Source organism: Helianthus annuus, chromosome 13 (genome assembly GCF_002127325.2).
Source record: "Helianthus annuus cultivar XRQ/B chromosome 13, HanXRQr2.0-SUNRISE, whole genome shotgun sequence".
Taxonomy (NCBI): Eukaryota; Viridiplantae; Streptophyta; class Magnoliopsida; order Asterales; family Asteraceae; genus Helianthus; species Helianthus annuus.
Window position 1 is genome coordinate 151,797,890 of NC_035445.2, and position 20,481 is coordinate 151,818,370.

At 39.0% G+C, this 20,481-nt stretch overlaps 1 protein-coding gene across 1 annotated transcript; it reads left to right on the plus strand.

Annotated features, from left to right (window-relative positions):
- The first annotated feature begins 241 nt into the window (after positions 1-241).
- Positions 242-12,895, plus strand: LOC110899789 (glyoxysomal fatty acid beta-oxidation multifunctional protein MFP-a). The gene is made up of 17 exons (XM_022146679.2): positions 242-390; positions 8,033-8,104; positions 8,201-8,269; positions 9,129-9,179; positions 9,273-9,340; positions 9,436-9,517; positions 9,639-9,694; positions 9,853-10,155; positions 10,258-10,344; positions 10,449-10,623; positions 10,697-10,818; positions 10,916-11,079; positions 11,146-11,522; positions 11,620-11,741; positions 11,875-12,023; positions 12,108-12,246; positions 12,326-12,895. Exons 1-17 carry the CDS (start codon positions 300-302, stop codon positions 12,359-12,361), a joined length of 2,163 nt encoding a protein of 720 aa, XP_022002371.1. The 5' UTR covers positions 242-299; the 3' UTR covers positions 12,362-12,895.
- The last annotated feature ends 7,586 nt before the right edge of the window (positions 12,896-20,481 follow it).

The window sequence follows — 20,481 nt, forward strand, 5'->3', positions numbered from 1 at the left end:
TCATTATCTCGAGGGAGCTTAGGCCGGGCGTTGACTTATTTATTCTAAAACATAAAACAATTATGCTGAATATTAAATAAAAGTCTACTGTTTATTTTTGGCTGAAATAAGGCGCCAAAAGGGTGACACAAACTACCATCCTATTCCAAGCCAGTGAGCCACCCACAAGGCACTGCTTTTACTCTAACAAGCCGCCATAAGTCGCCACTGACCGAGTATTCATCGCCATTGCAGCCATAATAAAATCCCATCAAAACTTGAGTACAAAGTTTCAGTTTTGTTAGGAAATAGTAGAGAAAATGGGAGGGACAACAACGATCTCAGTTGGGTCGGATGGGGTGGCTATCATCACCATCATCAATCCACCTGCTAATTCACTTTCTTTTGATGGTAATCTATATCTTACTTGAGTTTTTTTGTTGTGTATCTAACATGCCATGATCAGTGATCTTGTTGGTTTGTTTGATCTTAAAGTGTCATCATGTTGACGCATGTGAGTAATTGTGAGTAGGGCTGTAAACGAACCGAACGTTCAGCAAACAGTTCATGAACCGTTCGGCGGGAAGTTCGTTTATGTTCGTTCGTTTAATAAACGAACGAACATGAACAAGAAATTTCGTTCGATTAGTTAAATGAACGAACATGAACAGAGGTCTCGTTCGTTCGATTGTGTTCGTGAACGTTCGGTAAGGTATTCGTGAACGTGTTCGTGAACATTCGTTGATTTGCATTCGTTTATATTCGTATGTTTGTGTTTTAATTGAATATCTTTGTATTTTCTTACATTTTATTTGCACTTTTTATATTATTAAACTTTTATTTATTTTATTATCCTAACAATTAAACTAGGAAACCCACTTTCACTTTGTTTATGCATCATTTCCCTTTCATTTCTCATTATTTACATCGGCGGATACGATCGACCTCCGTTCCACAATAAGGGATTCAAGTTCGAGTGCTACTCTCTGGGCCATCTATCTTTATCCTTCGTCGCGTTCGCCAAATTTATTTGTGTTCGTGAACCGTTCGCGAACACGCTCATTTCCTTAATGAACGAACACGAACATAAAATCTCGTTCGGTAAGTGTTCATGAACCGTTCGTGAACACATTTATTTCCTTAACGAACGAACACGAACAAGGCCTTGTTCATGTTCGTTCGGTTCGTTTACAGCCCTAATTGTGAGCTAATCGATGATCATGACATTTTGTTCTAATCAACGTAGAGTTTTAATAAAGTAACAAACCAACAAACAAACGTACCCTGTAAAATCTTAGGAAAAGGCGAAAAGCTCCTCGTAGGGTCTGGGGAGGTTGGGACGAGGGCGAGCATACCTATTAGCTGATATATATATATATATATATATATATATATATATATATATATATATATATATATATATATATATAGTGGAGAGTTCAAGCGAGAAGAATTTTTTTGTAAGAATAAAAAAGAACAAACTTCAACCAATAAGAATGTTTCATTTTACTTCATTTAATTTTTGTATTTAATATGGGTGTAAGGGTATATTAGTAAAATTAGATAGATCATTAATTGTTAGTCTTCCTTTTTAATATCTAACTAAATTAAATTTGTAACTTACTTTCAAAAAAAAATATTTTTTCAAAGAAGAAAAAATTTAATTTAAAGTGTAGGATAAATTATAAGGTGTGTAGGATAAATTACGAGTTGTGTAGGATAAATTTCAGTATGTGTAGGATAAATTTCAAAAACGTGTAGGATAATTTTTGATGTGTTTAGGCAAAAATTTTAGTGTGGAGGATGATAGTCTTTATGACTAATTAATTAGTCAAAAATAATACTAAATGAGATGAAAGATAAACTATTTAATGTTTTACAATTGTACCCTTTGTTCTTTTTCTTCTCGATTTAATTTTCTTCTCAAATGAACCTTCCCCTATATATATATATATATATATATATATATAGTGGAAGGTTCAAATGAGAAGAATTTTTTTGTAAAAAGAAAAAAGAATAAGTTTCAACCAATAAGAATAATTTATTTTACTTCATTTATTATTTGCATTTAATTTTAATATAAGGGTATATTTGTAAAGTTACACAGATCATTAATGTCTAGTCTTCCTTTTTAATATCTAACTACATTAAATTTGTAACTTATTTTCAAAAAATATATGTTATTTCAAAAATTAAAAAAATATAATTTAGAGTGTAGGATAAATTACTAGGCGTGTAGGATAAATTACGAGTTGTGGAGGATAAATTTAAGCATGTGTAGGATAATTTTCGAAATGTGTAGGATAACTTTTTATGTGTGTAGGCAATGAACATTATTGTAGAGAATAATAGTTTTTATGAATAATTAATTACTTAAAGATTATAATAAATGAGATCAAAGAATAACTACTTAATATTTTTACAATTGTAACCTTTGTTCTTTTTCTTCTCAACTAAATTTTGTTCTCAAATGAACCTCCCCTATATATATATATATATATATATATATATATATATATATATATCTGTATTTATTGTATTTATTGTGCACATATCTCTCCTTGATTTACGGAGATGTAGTTTCCTTATTGTGCCTTTGTATTCCTGTATTTAAACCCTTTTGACTACTGAGAATGATCGTCGAATTTCTAAAGATTACATGGTATCAGAGCTTGTGCTCTATACCTAACCGCAGCTTCTTCTTTTTTTTCTGGATTTCGATCCAGTCCCTAGGGTTTCGACCCTAAACTGCAGGCCACCTTATTCCTTTTTTTTCGATCCTGTGTCCTGTTAATTGAACCCTCCACCATGAATGACAACACCAACACCTCCACACAAACTGCTCCCCTACGTCCAGTTTATACCGTTACTGATATCACCAAGAAGGTCTGTGTCTTGGATGGTACTACGGTCACGTACTCCGCGTGGGTGAAGCTCTTTAACCTTCATGCTCACGGATACGAGGTCCTCGACCACATCACCGCTGAACCGCCGTCTAAAGAAGATCCCACCTACGCTCAATGGATGAAGATTGATGCTGTTGTACTTCAGTGGATATACAGCACGCTATCCGCTGACAATCTCCTTCGGGTCCTTGAAGAACCATCTACGACCCTCCAAGCTTGGAATTGGGTCAAGAACATCTTCCATAACAACAAAGGTCCTCGTTGTGCTGCCCTTCAATCTCGATTTGTCAACCTTAAACTCAGTTATGTGTCTTCGTTGGAAGCCTAATGCCAAACCCTTTGGGATTTGGTAGCCCAGTTAGATGATGTGGGCAGCCCGGTTAATGAACAAACTTTAGTTCTGCAACTGGTTCAGGGTCTGCCTCGGGAGTATGACACTATCGGTTCTATCATCAATCGTGAACTTCCCTCCTGGAACGAGGCATGTGAGATGCTTCGTGGTGATATGGAACGACAGGCTGCTCGAGACGGAACTGGTCCCAATTCGGAAGCACATGCAGTCGTCGCCCCAACTCCCAGACGTGATGGTTCCCCTCGTGATACTCAGCCCACTCGAAATCAGAACTATGACTCGAACCGTCCCACCCGGTTCAATCAAAACCGCCGCAGCGGCCCACGCCGGGACAACCCAAACAGCAACCAAAACCCAACTAACGGCCCAATTAATTCTAGCCCAGCCCACTATCGTTCAGGCACTTTCGGGTCTGGGTCCAGTAGCTGTGGCTTATCTAATCGGAACCCGCCAAGGAACTCGTGGAACCAGCAGTACTACCCCATGCCACCACCGTATTGGGCCAACTCGTTCTGGGCCAACCCACCACCCCCGTGCCCTTACCCAACCCAACCGGGCTGGGTCTCACCTTAGACCGCCCCACAGCAGCCACCGTCCTCGGCACCGAACCAGTTTGCCCCTGAAGCCCATATGACTGACGTCAACCCCTTGGAACCTACTGAACTTGCAGAAGCACTATGGCTTTGGAACCCGAAACTCGTAGTTGGTTCATGGATACTAGAGCATCAGACCACCTCACCCGAGACTTAGGTATGATTTCTCACCCGTGTAATCGATCTATTAAAAATGTGTTGGTTAGAAATGGACGTCGGTTACCAGTTGTTGGATCAGGCCACACCAGTCTACCCACCACCTCTAAACCACTTCACCTTAAAAACATACTTCACACACCTAATATCATAAAGAACTTAATTTCTGTTTGAAAATTTACTCGTGATAATTGGGCGTCTGTCGATTTTGATCCTTTTGGTTTTTCTGTGAAGGATTATCCGAGTGGGATTTCTTGAGTCGCCACGACAGTACCAGTAATCTCTACCCGCTCACTGCTATCCAAGTACCTGATGCTTCTGCTTTTGTTTCCACCAGTTCTCAAGGCTCCTAGCACAAATGTCTTGGACATCCTGGTTTACATGTCCTAGATTTTTTGAATTCCAATAAATTTATTTCTTGTGATAAACGCAGTCGTTCAGTTTTTTGTGACTCTTGTCAAATTGCTAAACATAAACGTTTGCCTTTCAATTTATCTACTTCTTGCACTGTTTGTCCATTTGATATTGTTTATTGTGATTTGTGGACATCTCCTATACCTAGCAAACAGGGATATAAATATTATTTGGTTGTGATTGACGATTATACTCATTTTACTTGGGTATTTCCTTTCAAATTTAAGTTCGAAACATACACCAAATTTACCCAATTTTATAAATACATATCCACCTAATTTCATCACCAAATTAAGAGTTTCCAATGTGATATGGGTGGAGAATTTGATAACACCCAATTCAAACAATTCTCCTCTACCCATGGCTTACAATTCTGCTTCTCGTGCCCTCACACCTGCCAACAAAATGGGACGGATGAGCGCATGATTCGTCGTCTTAATGAAATCATGCTCTCTCTCCTCACCCATGCCTCTCTACCACCACACTATTGGGTAGAAGCATTGCACACGTTCGTATACCTTCATAACATTCTTCCTTGCAAACCCATTGGTTTTCGAACACCTACTGCGACCCTCTACCTCAAAAACCCCGACTATCAACACCTTCGGGTGTTTGGTTGTGCCTGTTACCCTAACCAGTCTGACACCCGTCCTCACAAGCTTGCCCCCCGCTCCTCTCCATGTGTCTTTCTAGGCTACCATGTGGATCATCGTGGGTACCGATGCCTGGATTTATCCACTGGCAAAGTTTGTATTTCCCGTCACGTCACCTTCAATGAACTCGAGTTCCCACTATCCAAGAAGTTTACACCTAAACCTATGTCCTACAGTTTTTTGGAGTCGGACCCGTCCCCCTTAATTTTTCAACAACCCATGGCCACCACTCCCTCACCACCGATACAAACAGCTTCCGCATACCCGATACCACCCATCCCACCACCGATTCCTACATCCAGGCCCCCACCTACTTTTACCTATTCACGTAGACCACGGCCCATCGCCCAACCTCATACCTCGGCCGAACCTCCTACATCGGCCAACCTCATACCTCGGCCCAACCGAACACTCACCTGACTCAGCCACCCAATCCACCGACAACGTCCCTCCCCACCGCCCCTACCACTTCGACACACCTAATGATTACTCGGTCTCGTGAGGGGACGTCCAAACCTAAGGCACCTCTTAACCTAAACGTTGAAACCATATCCCCTTTACCCAATTCACATATTGATGCCCAGTCTGATCCACATTGGTCCGATGCTATGAAAACCGAATACACTGCTTTAATAGATAATAACACGTGGGATCTCATGCCTCGGCCTCCCGATACTCATATTATCCGGTGTATGTGGTTGTTTCGCCACACGTTTCACGCAGATGGACGTTTGGAAAGGTATAAGGCCCGTCTTGTGGTAAATGGTAAGTCTCAGCAGGTTGGCATTGATTGTGATGAAACGTTTAGTCCGGTAGTTAAACCAACCACCATTCGCACTGTACTTAGCCTGGCAGTGTCCAGGTCCTGGCCTATACATCAGTTGGACGTTAAAAACGCATTTTTGCATGGGGATCTCAATGAAACTGTGTATATGTTTCAGCCACCAGGATTTGTTGATGCATGTAATCCTAAATATGTATGCAAGTTGAATAAATCATTATACGGGCTCAAACAGGCACCTTGGGCGAGGTATCATAGGTTTGCCTCCTATATCATTTGCTGTGGATTTCAGACATCCACCTCTGATAGCTCCTTGTTCATCTATAAACGCGGCACTGACATGGCTTACCTCCTGTTATATGTGGATGATATCGTACTCACTGCATCAAATGATCGGCTGCTTCATCATTTTATATCAGCTATGTCACGGGAATTTTCTATTACTGATCTTGGCAGGTTACATCATTTCTTGGGCATTGAAGTTACTCATCAATCTGGAGGTCTTTTTCTCTATCAACGTGCCTACATTCATGATATTCTAAGTAGAGCAAAGATGGAAAATTGCAAACCGTGTACCACACCGGCAGATACTCATTCTAAACTCAGTGCTTCGGCTAGCACACCCCTTCCTGACGGGACTTTATACCGCAGCCTTGCGGGTGTGGTATAATACCTTACGTTAACACGACCAGATATTTCATACGCAGTGCAGCAAATATGCCTCTTCATGCATGCCCCGCGGGAGCCTCACTTTGCGTATCTAAAACGCATACTTCGCTATCTAAAGGGCACTGCCGATCATGGTCTCCACATGTCCCCCTCCAGATCCACAAGTCTCACCGCCTACTCGGATGCTGACTGTGGAGGGGGTGTCCCGATACACGTCGCTCGACCTCCGGATATTGTGTTTTTCTTGGAGACAACTTGGTATCATGGTCCTCTAAGCGGCAACCTACAATCTCACGCTCCAGTGCTGAAGCCGAATATAAGGGAGTTTCAAACACCACAGCTGAGTTATCTTGGATTCGCAACTTGTTGCTTGAACTGCATCTTCCAGTTACGCAGGCGTCCGTCATTTATTGTGACAATATTTCTGCCATGTATCTGTCACAAAACCCGGTTCAGTATCAACGCACCAAACATGTCGAAATTGATATTCATTTTGTACGAGAGAAAGTTCGTCTTGGTGTTGTACGCGTTCTACATGTTCCCACTGAATACCAATATGCTGACATCTTCATAAAAGGGCTTCCACGTATCTTGTTCGAACGCTTTAAGTCCAGTCTTTGCATTCGGCCGGCTACTGCTTCGACTGCGGGAGGATATTAGCCGATATATATTACTGTATTTATTGTATTTATTGTGCACATATCTCTCCTTGATTTACGGAGATGTAGTTTCCTTATTGTGCCTTTGTATTCATGTATTTAAACCCTTTTGATTAATGAGAATGATCATCGAATTTCTAAAGATTACAATACCCACGTAGGGGATAGAGTGGTTGCTCCCACTGAGACTGGCGGCTCTAAGAAACCTTTTTGATGTGTAGAGTGCAGAAAACAAGGCTGGTATAATTGATTTAAAATGAAACTATGTTAGTTTGCATTTAAAAGTAGCATATAGGATATGAATGCTAGTATAACCCTTCCCATCTTCCTTAGCCTTTTTTCGTGTTATCAGGGTTGAATCACGGAAAACCTTTGGATTTCTATGATAATGGTTTGAACATGTCACATGTGGGATGCTATGATTTTTTTTTTTTTTTTTTTTTTTTTTTGATTGAAATGGGTAGAAATCAGTGGTGACAAGATCACATGATGGGTGATTTTTTAACCATTAAAAATAACAAGACAGATTATTGTCAAAAATACTCAAAATCACATACACAAGACACTCACTCTAGATTCACACTTTACATAAGTTCAGACCAGGAATTTTTGCCCTGAATATGACCAAAGGATTGTGGATTTGTAGATATGCAAAAAATAAATAATCATAAAAACATTTGTTTTAGACAGACTAATGATTTGTTGACTTGAATCATGGCTGTTTTTCTGTTTTTGCGTCGTTCTTTTCATAATATATTTACTACATAAATTCATGGATCATCTAATTAGATCTATAAATATTAAATTTGAAGCAATGGGCAATTATATTTGCTAATTATATTGAAACTATATGGCCCTTTTTATCCACAGTACTAAATAGCTTAAAAGAAAGTTTTGATCAAGCCTTACAAAGGGACGACGTGAAGGCCATAGTTGTTACAGGTAATTTCAATCCTCAGTTACTTGATTATTTTTTAATCATTAACCGTTGTAACTCATGTAAAGTTCTTACTAAACAAGTAAACATGATTGGAGCAGGTGCAAAAGGCAAATTTTCTGGTGGTTTTGACCTCAATGTATTAGGCGGACTGCGGGAAGGAAAAGGTATGGATATTACATTGCATTGCATTTTGTTTGTGTGTCAATTAGAACTAGAAAAATGGGTGGCTTAACAGGCCAAAAATGGTAGTTTTTGTATGGATCGGGTTGTCCCGGAAGACCAAAACACTTTTTGTTCTATTTTTTAAAGGAGTTATAGTGTCAAATATGTTTACAAAACTTATTAAGCTAGCTTTTGGAATGGATGATTTAAAAGTTTTTTATGTTTTACGCATTAAGATTAGACTTCATGCGACTTTTGACCCATTTAACCAGTTCGACTGGTTTCTCTTATCCAAATTTTGAATTGACTCCCTGATGTAGCATGTGTTACGAAAACCCGTGTAGTTCTTCCCCAACCCCCAAAATTCAACCCAAATGGCACATAATTTGAAATGAAAATGAGTTAATTCAAAATTCAAGTCTGATATTTCAAATTACTAGAGAAACATATAAATAGGAACAGAAATTCGAAATGGGCCTCAAAAAGACAATGGGCCAAACACAAGCTCAAAAACAAAATGCCCAAAACACTTCAAAAAACATAAAAACGTAAATAACTAATAGAAATAAGCGTTTTTTGGCCCGGACGATGACCAAACTGCCGTAGGCGTTTGCAGCAAGATGGAGCTCGTTCTCACGTTCGTTTCGCCTAGTCCCACGCCCAAAACGGACCCCCGTAGCCCAAGTTAGAGTCATTTTAGTGAAGCCCCTTTTGTTACACGATCTTGGGCCTCCAAATACAAGATGACCCGCTCCTCCACACTTGGGCCCGCATCACTCCCTTTCGTTAACCCATTAGTTTTGCTAAAACTTTATTACTTTTTTCATGTTGATTTACTGTTTACAGCAATGACAACGGGACTGGGATCAAAACATGGTTGTGAATCGGTTCATATTCTATCTAATACCATGGAAAGTATGTTTTTCGAATTTTTTATTTTATCTTTTTGATGGTTTTTACCGTTAACTACTCATTAATAGAATTTCTTATAATAAATGTTGGCTTCAGCTGCAAGAAAACCGTCTGTTGCTGCTATTGATGGGGTTGCTTTAGGTGGAGGATTAGAGGTTGCAATGGTATGCACCATTTTTCCATTTTCCATATTCCTTTTTGGAAACTTTTAACATATCTTTATAAAGTTGGTGATAAATCATGCTTATTTTGTTTTCAGGCTTGCAATGCTAGAATATCTACTTCTACGACTCAGTTAGGCTTGCCTGAACTGCAGCTCGGAATTATTCCTGGAGGCGGAGGTATGACCACATATATATTTCTTTTAATTTAAATAGTGGAAATGATATATCAAACACTATACAATCTTTATAGAAAATGTCCAAAAAACAATGTGTAACTTGTGATTTTGCATTATTTCAGGAACTCAACGGCTTCCACGGCTTGTTGGTCTAACAAAAGCCCTTGAAATGATGTTGGTATGTTGTTTATTATCACATATTGTTTGTGTTACGCTAGCATCCATGAAAATTAATGTTTTAATTTTCTAATTTTAGAGAGGTTCAAGTTACAATACATAATATTATATACATTCTTGTTAACTGATCGGCTTCTTCATCTCTCTAACACAAACTAGACGTCAAAGCCGGTCCATGGAGAGGAAGCTCATAATTTAGGACTCGTGGATGCCATTGTACCGAGAGATGAATTACTAGAAAATGCTCGCCAAAAGGCGTTAGATATATACGCCCGTAGAAAACCATGGGTTTCAAGTCTTTACAGAACAGATAAAATCGAGCCACTTGGCGAGGCCCGTGAAATATTGAATTTTGCTAGAGCTCAAGCACGCAAACAAGCACCCAACTTACAACATCCACATGTTTGCATTGATGTTATTGAAGAGGGCATTGTCTCGGGCCCGCATGCTGGAATATTGAAGGTTTGTATTTGTTGTCATAACTCATACGGAGTAATTAAATTCCCTATTTATGATTACCTTACTTGAACCATTTTAATATGATTTTTTTTTTATAATTTGCAGGAATCTGATGCATTTCAAGTTCTTTTAAAGACGGATATTTGCAAGAGCTTGGTTCATCTCTTCTTTGCCCAGTGTGGTACTACAAAGGTACAACTGTTAGACTTGTTGTAATCATAAGTCAAAGCTGACTAGAAAAAAGTCAACATGGTGTCAAATGAGTATGATCAAGTCTTGTTTTTGTGTATTAACAGGTACCCGGGGTCACGGATCTTGGTTTGAAACCAAAACAAATAAGAACGGTTGCTATTGTTGGCGGAGGTCTGATGGGGTCCGGAATAGCAACGGCTTTGATTCTAAATGGGTATCAAGTTTTCTTGAAAGAAGTCAATCAAAAGTTCTTGGATGCAGGATTAGGCAGAGTCAAAGGTTTGAGTTTTTACTCTCTTGAAATATTTCTAAATTGCTTTTGTATTAATGTATATACATATCTATCATCCAGTCAATTTGACAAGCAGTGTTAAGAAAGGTAAGTTGACTAAAGAAAAGTTTGAGAAAACCATCTCTCGTATCACGGGCGTTCTCGACTACGAAAGCTTTAAAGATGTGGATATGGTGATTGAGGTACTTAACATTTTCCAACTTATTTAATAATTCAGAGAAAAAAAATGTAACAAGCAAATGGAATTTAATGATTCTCTATACATGTTTAAACAAACAGGCTGTTGTTGACAATGTCTCGTTGAAACAAGAAATATTTTCGGATTTGGAGAAGTACTGCTCTCCAAATTGCATACTTGTAAGTAACACCTCAACAATTGACTTGAATCTAATTGGTGAGAAGACAAAATCTCATGATAGGATAATTGGTGCACACTTTTTCAGGTATAAGTTTTTAACTTTTTTTGCAGCTTGAATTAGTTACCAAAATAACTTGTAACTTTTTTGCAGCCCGGCTCTCGTTATGCCACTTTTGGAAATCGTCCGGACGACGAAAACATCACCTCAAACAGTGGTTGACTTGTTGGATGTGGCGAAAAAGATTAGAAAAACACCAGTTGTAGTTGGGAACCGCACAGGTTTTGCTGTTAACAGGATGTTTTTCCCATATACTCAAGCGGCTCTTTTGCTAGTAGAACGTGGGGCCGGCGTATACAACATTGATCGAGCGATTACAAAATTTGGAATGCCAATGGGCCCGTTCAGATTGTGTGATCATGTTGGTTTTGTTGTTGCAGTGGCGTCTGGGACACAGTTTGTTTATAGTTTTCCTGAAAGAACATATAAATCTATGCTTATTCCACTCATGCAAGAGGATAAAAGAGCAGGTATCGCGAATCGCGATCTGTTCTAGTTATGAAAGACAAAATGTTTTTAGTTTTTTTTTAAGGATTTTGTTTGTTAAACTTGTGATTCTTGTTTTAGGTGAAACCACTCGCAAAGGTTTTTATCTCTACAATGATAAATGCAAAGCGAGTCCAGATCGTGAAATAAAAAAATACATCAAGAAAGCAAGGGAAATTTCTGGCATCTCAGTTGAACCTGAGGTCTCTCTCGCATATACACACATGTGCGCTCGCTTGCACACTTACACTTCATTGATCTTCAAAGATAAATGTCAGCTCTTCACACGACAGAAAAAGACTTATGTTTAACTAATTTGTTATGGTTTTGTTACAGTTAAGGAAACTATCAGATAATGACATAATAGAGATGGTGTTCTTTCCTGTTGTCAACGAGGCGTGTAGAGTATACGCTGAGGGTATTGCAGTAAAGGCAGCTGATTTGGATATCGCGGGTGTTATGGGAATGGGATTTCCACCTTACAGGTTTCATGTTTTTCCTCAACAATTTTATTTAGAATTATACAATAAAATTATTATTTTACGATTTAACATACGTTTTGTGTACAGGGGAGGGATTATGTTCTGGGGAGATTCGGTTGGATCTAAGTACATATATGAGAGGTTGAATGAGTGGTCAAAGTTGTATGGGGACTTCTTTAAGCCATGTGACTACTTGGCTCAGAGAGCTGCACTCGGGGCTCCTTTGGTTAGATTCTCTTTAATCATTTTCTTTAGATATATCGTCGAATTTAAGAATGTTAAATATACAATATGCTGTTTTGCAGAGTTCGCCATTGGATCAAACAAAATCGCGGTTATGAGATGAATATATGAAATACAATCATCTACCGGTTTTATGGATGTTGAAGTAATTAAAAGTGGAGATAAAAGTTGCTTTATAATTGTGATAATAATAGGTTGAAAAGTAGCAACTTGTTTCTGTTTATGTTTATGATGATCTTCACATCATGTTGTCGGAAAGAAGAAAATAAATAGTATAGGGGGCTAATATGTAACTTGGTGTTCTATATAGCACCATTTCTTTGTAACCCTAAGTGATATACTTCAATACAATTCAATACAATTCAAACCCCAAATCAGTTCATTCTTTATACCAAACAACATGGTATCAGAGCAGTGTTTCTGATTCTGGAACACTTTGCCCATCATCTACATCAACCCCAATCAATCCAACCTCAAACCAGAACAAAACCTGATAATCAAATCACAAAATCAGACTAAAAAAACGAACCTGTCGAATCCGCATCCATCAACAACAGCAGTCGCCGTCACCGTTCCAGCCAGCAAAACTCCGAAACACTAAGATTCCCATAAATCTGTCGCCGCCGCCGCGTTCATCCGTGTCGCAAACCCTAAAACCGCCGGTGATATGTGCAGCCGCAACCTGTTCATTATAAAAGGTCTGACATCAACCGCCGGTGGTCTGTGCCGACATCAGCCACGTTCTCCACAGTAGCTGGGTCTTCTCACCGTTTGGAGCATTTGAAGATTAAAGTTCAAACCTTTGTTTTTTTTGGATTGGATTTATGGTGGTGATGACCGACCTGTAAAGAGGGTGTAGAAAAAGTGAAAAGTGCCAAAGAAACCCTAGGAATTTTTTGATAATTACGCTGCACATCCCAAAAAATTTGTTTCTTAGCGGATTTGTAGTTTGCGGGAACTTTAAATCTTGAACGCGAGTTCAAGTCACCGGTGAATTTAGATAAATTCGCCAGTGAGATAACTTCGCCATTTAGCGGTGGTTTGCGGGCGGACTTAAATCTTGAACGCGAGTTCAAGTCACCGGTGAATTTAGATAAATTCGCCGGTGGGATAACTTCGCCATTTATCGAAGTTGTTTTTGGGTGCCAATTAAATACGCTCGTTTTTTGGTTGTCGTTTAAAAAAAATGGAAATCAATCAGAGTAAGAATAGTGCTTGGATTTTCGATTCTGGTGCCACTGACACCATGACGTTTGAACCATTAGACATACGGTCAATGACCCAACCTCAAAAATCTCAAATACATACAGCAAACAACGGAACGATGCAAATGAAAGGAGGAGGAGTAATTGAAATTTCACCAACTATGAAATTGTCAAATTGCCTCTATGTTCCGTCCTTATCACACAAATTACTGTCAATCAGTCATATTACCAAAGAATTAAATTGCACGGTACTAATGCACCCTACTTTCTGTCTCCTACAGGATATCAGGACGGGTGTGATTATTGGACGTGGTACTGAGCGCCAAGGATTGTACTATGTGGATGAAGTGGCTCACCAGGGTACTGTGATGTTGGCTCATGGAACTGATAACCGGGACGCCTGGCTATGGCATCGACGTTTGGGACATCCATCCCATGGTTATTCGCACCTTTTGTTTCCAAAACTCTTCCCTTCAAATGGGAAAATAGATTGTGAATCTGTCTTCGCGCCAAAAGCCATTGACACCCGTTCAAACCTAGCAATACGAAAGTTGCTTCACCTTTCTCATTAATCCATTCTGATGTGTGGGGTCCTGCTCCTGTGATAGGGGGCAGGGTCTTCGGTACTTTATATTATTCGTGGATGATTGCACTCGCATGACATGGGTATATTTTTTAAAAAATAAAGCCGAAGTTTACGAAAAATTTGTCATGTTTTATGCTATGATTCAAACTCAATTTCAAACTCAAATCCAAATCCTTCGATCCGACAATGGGGGGGGGGAATTTGTCAATACATCTATGAAACAATTCTTTACAACCAAAGGATTAATTCATCAAACCTCTTGTGCCCACACCCCAGAACAAAATGGTGTTTCCGAACGGAAAAACCGTATTATCCTTGAAATGACTCGAGCCCTTTTGATAGAATCTCAAGTCCCTAAATCTTTCTGGCCGGAGGCAGTTGCAACCTCCGTGTATCTGCTGAATCGGCTTCCCACAAAAGCTCTTAAATTCAAGACTCCCCTAGATTGTCTGTCTAAATCTGCCAATATTCCCCATCCTCTTACACTTGAACCTCGAATCTTTGGGTGTACCGCTTTTGTCCATATACCCAAAACCAACCGAAACAAACTTGGCCCATGTGTTGAGAAATGTGTATTTGTTGGCTATGGGATCGATCAAATCGGTTACCGGTGTTATAATCCAACAACTCGTCAAATGTTCACCACAATGAATGTTGACTTTCTTGAAACAAAATACTTTTATAACACCCAACTCAGTGGTCAGGGGGAGAATGACAGTATAGACACTCTGAGCTAGTTAGCCCAAATTCCCTCATCTGAAGAAGTCACAACAGAAAACTATCACAGTACTGCGAGTCCTTCAAACACAGACACACAATCCACGGAGCACAGTACCACTGAAAAAAGTCCATCCAACGTGATGCCTGAGGTAAGAAATACCGAGAACCCTGAATGTTCTACGTCTTATAACTATGAGACAACAGGCCGGGGAACATATAGAACCGACAACAACAGAACATGTTGATCCAGTTGTTGAATAGGTTGAACCAGTTGTTGAACATGTTGAATCAGTTGCAGCGGAGACTACCGGAAGATATTCTCTTCCACCTAGAGCCAATAGAGGAGTTCCTCCAAAACGGTACTCCCCAGAGAGGGAAACCAGAAATTCAAGATATCCTGTAGCTAATATGGTCAACGGGAACTTATCCAACAGTGCAAAAGCATTTGTTGCTTCTCTATACACTGAACAGATACCTAATTCCGTAAAGGAAGCTCAAGGTAAGAAGAACTGGGAAGAAGCAATGGAAGTGGAGATGCGTGCTCTTATGAAAAACAATACATGGGAGAAGTGCATTCTTCCTAAAGGAAAGAAAACTGTTGGATGCCGGTGGGTGTATTCGATTAAATATAAACCAGATGGTTCCATTGGAAGATACAAAGCCCGGCTTGTAGCCAAAGGGTACACTCAGACGTATGGGATCGATTACTGTGAGACATTTTCTCCGGTTGCAAAAATGGATACCATCAGAGTCCTCTTTTCCGTTGCAGCTAATAAGGATTGGGCCCTTCATCAATTTGATGTTACAAATGCATTTCTTCATGGAGACCTAACTGAAGAAGTTTACATGGAAGCACCTCCAGGTTTTTCAGGGGGTTTTAAAGATGGGGAAGTTTGTAGGTTGAAGAAATCTCTATACGGGCTAAAACAGTCTCCTCGGGCATGGTTTGGAAAGTTCACCTTGGCCATGAAAGAATACGGGTACCGCCAAAGTAATGCTGATCATACCTTATTCCTCAAAAGGAGGAACGGCCTCGTAACTTGCTTGATCATATATGTGGACGACATGATTATCACCGGAGATGATGTAGAAGAAATAGCACAACTGAAAAGGAATTTGTTTTCAAAGTTTGAAATGAAAGACCTTGGGAATCTCAAGTGTTTCCTTGGAATTGAAGTTCTCAGATCTAAACGGGGGATTTTCATCTGCCAAAAGAAGTATGTTCTTGATCTTCTGGCAGAAACTGGGTTGATTGATTGTAAACCAGCTAATACGCCAATGGTGGTGAACCACAATCTTCACATGGAACTCGATGGAAAGCTCACAGACAGAGAAAGATACCAAAGGCTAGTGGGCAAGTTAATTTATCTTTCCCATACTCGCCCTGATATAGCTTACGATGTTGGAGTGGTAAGTCAGTTTATGCACCAACCACAAGTTGCACACATGGAAGCTGCTCAGAGAATTCTAAGGTATCTCAAGGGAACCGCAGGCCATGGTGTGCTGTTCAAAACAAATGGGCATTTAACTGTTGAGCTCTACACTGACGCAGACTGGGCAGGAGATAAGGGAAACCGAAGGTCTACATCAGGGTACTTCTCCTTGGTTGGCGGAAACCTAGTGTAACAACTGCCACTAAAATCAATAATTAGGACGATAATTAGTCAATAAGAAAACCCTAATTGAGACACCCAAGTAATTCTGCACTAGCCCTAAAATTTTCAGAACAATCGGAATTAGGATCAGGACCCCTAAAAATCGAGGGGGGCAAACCCTAGTTGATAATTATCAACAGAAAACGAATGTTTAATTCTGATTGGCCAATTCATTTGATTCACCCAAGCTATAACCGAGCCTAGGCAGCCTATGAATTAGACTGCTTAGCTTACGGACCGCAAGGGAAAGGGCTTACGGTCCGTAAGCGAGTCCCAAAAATTAGTATAAATAGCCGACCTTGGGACTTGAACTGAGAAATGAAAATGACGTAAAGTTGCTGTCTGTACGTCGAGTGAGAGCTGTTACACTACAATTAAACACACACGATCACGAGGTGCTGCCGCAATCAGGGTAATAACTCGATCGCTATTACGATTCAACGTCCGATCGATTATAACTATCCAACGATTGTCCGAGTGCTGCTCAAATTGAGCTTGTACTTTGTTATTCATTGTGATTTCGACTTGAATGTTTGAGTGCTGTTCGAATTCAGACTATGCTCTGTCATTCGTTGTGAATCCATTGAATTATTAAGTATTGCACTTGATAATAGTTGTGAGGGTTTAATCTCGTGAATTGACGTAACTGCTGAATTAGTTACTAATCCCATTTGTGTGTGCATTGTTATTTAAATTAGGTTAGAAGGCTAATCAGTAAAGCTTATACTCTGCTCGTAAATCTGCAATGTGAGTCATTCTCTTTTTTTTATCAACTGTTTTACAAAACTCCAAATTATTTTCAAAGTTATAGTTACAGTGATTAAGTCTATGTAATCACCAAGTTACAGCCGGTATGTGGGGTTTTGTATACATTACTTATTTCCCGTCACACTTGGACAACGAGTTAGCCAAGGGGTGATCTGACCACAGTCACAGACACCATTTGGACAACGAGATAGCCAATGGGTAGTCGAGTGACAAGTACTGTGGGTAGTTGGTTTGAAATCAGAAACATTGTAATTCCCCTTAATACTGTAGATTATAACAAACGAGTCGTTTTAGTAAACTGAATGATTCACTCAGTATTTCCCCGCTGACAAAACCTTTTTCAAACATGTTTCAGGTGATCTGGTGTGAGCAAAGGAAAGTGCCACGGAGCACTCCCAGCTTAGAAAAGTGGCTCAATGCAAATAAATAAAATGAACATGTTTTGAAAATAAAGATTTCCCTGGGAAATCATGTTATTGTAAATTATGGGATTCTATCCCTCAGTTATAAAACGAGCAGTTTAAATTATTGAAAGATCCTGTTTTAAAAAGTCTTCCGCTGTCACCTAAATTAAATACCACGGGATTCCTGTCCCGCGGCTCTTGAAACGGGTCAAACCGGGTCGGGGGCCGTGACAGGAAAAGGTGGTATCAGAGCCACTGTTTTAAGCTTACTGATTAAGCTCACTGTTTTAAGTGTTTAGGAAAATTCTAATTGCCATTCTGTGAATATATGCTTATTAACTGACTAATTGTTAAAATTACAGTATGGGTAAACAAAAGATTTCTGCTATCTACCGTAAATTAGATAGTACACCCAAAGAACAGGGAACCTCTTCCTCCAAATCTCATGTCAAGTTAGAGGAAGGAATCTTTGTCCGTAAGGCAAATTATGAAAACCCACTTACACCGGAGAAAAGGAATTTGATTATTAGGAAGAGTCAAGAGAAAAAGAAACCCCAAACCAAGAGAGTGAGGTTTAACCCAGAAATTCAGGAAATTAGCAATAATCCACCAGGGGAAAATAACTTAGAAGAAAAATGGGCAAATCTGTATTTGCTCGCTACTGTGGCGGAAAATGCAATTCTTTGAACTTTAAATCTAGAAATAAGTACTTCCCAGTAAATAAATAAATAAATCTGAGTGTGTTTTGTTTGCTGTTATGTTGTACAAATTGGTGTGCAATAAAAATGTTTATTTGTTAAGCTTTGTTCCAAAGTTTTAACTTAACATTTTGTGCATTTTGCATATATGCCGTACAGCATGAGTGAGCTATCCGAGGCATTTCAGAACCTCAACCTCTATCCTGTGCCAATTGAAGTCTCCCACAACTTCACTGGTTACATTGCTGACATAGAGGAACCTCTGGAATTCCAAGCTCCACCGCTGGAAAAAGCAAAACCTAAAAAGAGGAGAAGATATGTAGGGTGGCGAAAAGTGCGCAGAAGGAAACCTAGGAGACTCCCTAAAATAGAAAATCCTGTGAGTGTAAGCAAGGGAAAAGAAATAGAAACCGGAGAAAGTTCCAAACCAGCTGAAATAGGGATAGACCTAAAGAAAAAGGGAATAGAGATCGGAGAAAGCTCTAAACAGCCTGAGGAAATCACATTCCAGGGCGAAATCGACCGCCTACTGGATAATTGTGATATATTAGAGCCTATCAACGATAATCTCTTTTCTTATCCTGCTACAGCCCAATTCCCAATAAACCTAGGACCAGCTATTCCAGACCCACTAGTTCTGTAACGCCCCAAAATTTGAAAACATATATTTACCCTATGTTTTCACATGATGTAACACGAAATAAAATAACTAGGCCATTTAACCTAGTTAAAATACTTGGTAAAATAAGTATTGAATGAAATGGATGGCATTTGTGATGGTGTCACAAACTAGAGGGGCTAAACTTGAATAAGTGGGAAGTGTTTAAATCAAACACTTAACAAGTTTGAAGGGGGTGATGTGAAAGATTGTAATGAATTAAGGGTTAGTAGTGCCTAAACCCCAAACACACACTCTGTGCGTGTTCTGGGATCGATCAAGGGCAGGAGAAACAAGGGTTTACCCTTGTTCTTGGTAAAACTCATCAATTAGCAAGAGAATTCGATGTTAATCGGCTGCATGTCTTCAATTTTCGATCATCTAAGCATACCAAGCGAAGTGGTAAGTCGAATTTCTTGATTTGGTGAATTGTAGAAAAAGGGTTTCAACCCAATCATGAATCTGTGATATGATATGTCTAATTTGGATGTTAGGGTTACTCCCTAGAGTAGAAATCATGCTTGATTTTAGTTTAATTGAAAGAAAATTTTATAAACCCACTTGTAGTATAGAGATGATGATATGGAAGACTATACTTGTTCAATGCTTGTGTGAGGTTGATGCGTGATGTTGTTGTAAGGAGTAATGGTTTGATAATGGTATGAAAAGTTATATGATTCTAGTTGAAATTGATAATCTATGTTGTGAACTAGGAAGAGTATGCATAAAACACTTGTACTATATGCTTAAATTGCTTGTACAATGTGCTTACAATGTTATATGCACGCCAAGTGTTCGATTAAATGCTTGAATGGGTAATATTATAAATTTAAATGAATTATGAAGTCTTGTGTTGCATGTAGAAAATTATGAAATTGGCCTTTTATATAAAAAGTGTTATGGAGTGCATACTATACGAGAATGCAAGAGTTATGTAAGTGTATGATTAAATGTATACAATGTCGTCCGTATAGTCGATTATGATGTTACGGGCATATGTTGATAAGTCGATAGTTACCTATGGTTAATAGTTGACTTTTGGAAGCCAATAAGCACAAGAAACATGATTTGACTCGTTATTGTAAAAGCAGGATTATAGGAAGTCGTTTGATACATGTTATGTTAATATGTGTTAATTTTGATTACCCGATGAATTACGTGTGTTGGAAAGGATATGAAGTTGATTAGATGTTTTGATACTTGTTAGAAATGACTAAGGAAAGTTAAGTATGAATTATGCGAATGATATGATTGTTACATGTACAAATGAGTATGCTAATAAGAGCGTGGTTTCGATGAAATGAAAGTATAGGGATCACGTCGTGACGGACTCAAGCATGAAAGGATAACGGGTCAAGAAAAGGCAAGAAAACGGATACGAGCACGAATGCATAAGGTAAGTGATTCCGTAATCACTTCTTAGTTGTTTATGTAATGTTATATGCAATTTAATTATATGTGATAATTGAGGTCGAATAGGAATGAATTGTATGATGTCAATGAAGTATTAAACGGATTTTAGTT

Excerpts from the sequence above, each read along its gene's own strand:
- LOC110899789 (XM_022146679.2), top strand. The coding sequence starts at position 300 with ATGGGAGGGACAACAACGATCTCAGTTGGGTCGGATGGGGTGGCTATC. Across the intron at positions 8,270-9,128 it reads ACTGCGGGAAGGAAAAGGTA|GATCAAAACATGGTTGTGAA; the intron begins TGGATATTACAT and ends CAACGGGACTGG. Across the intron at positions 10,345-10,448 it reads CCCAGTGTGGTACTACAAAG|GTACCCGGGGTCACGGATCT; the intron begins GTACAACTGTTA and ends GTGTATTAACAG.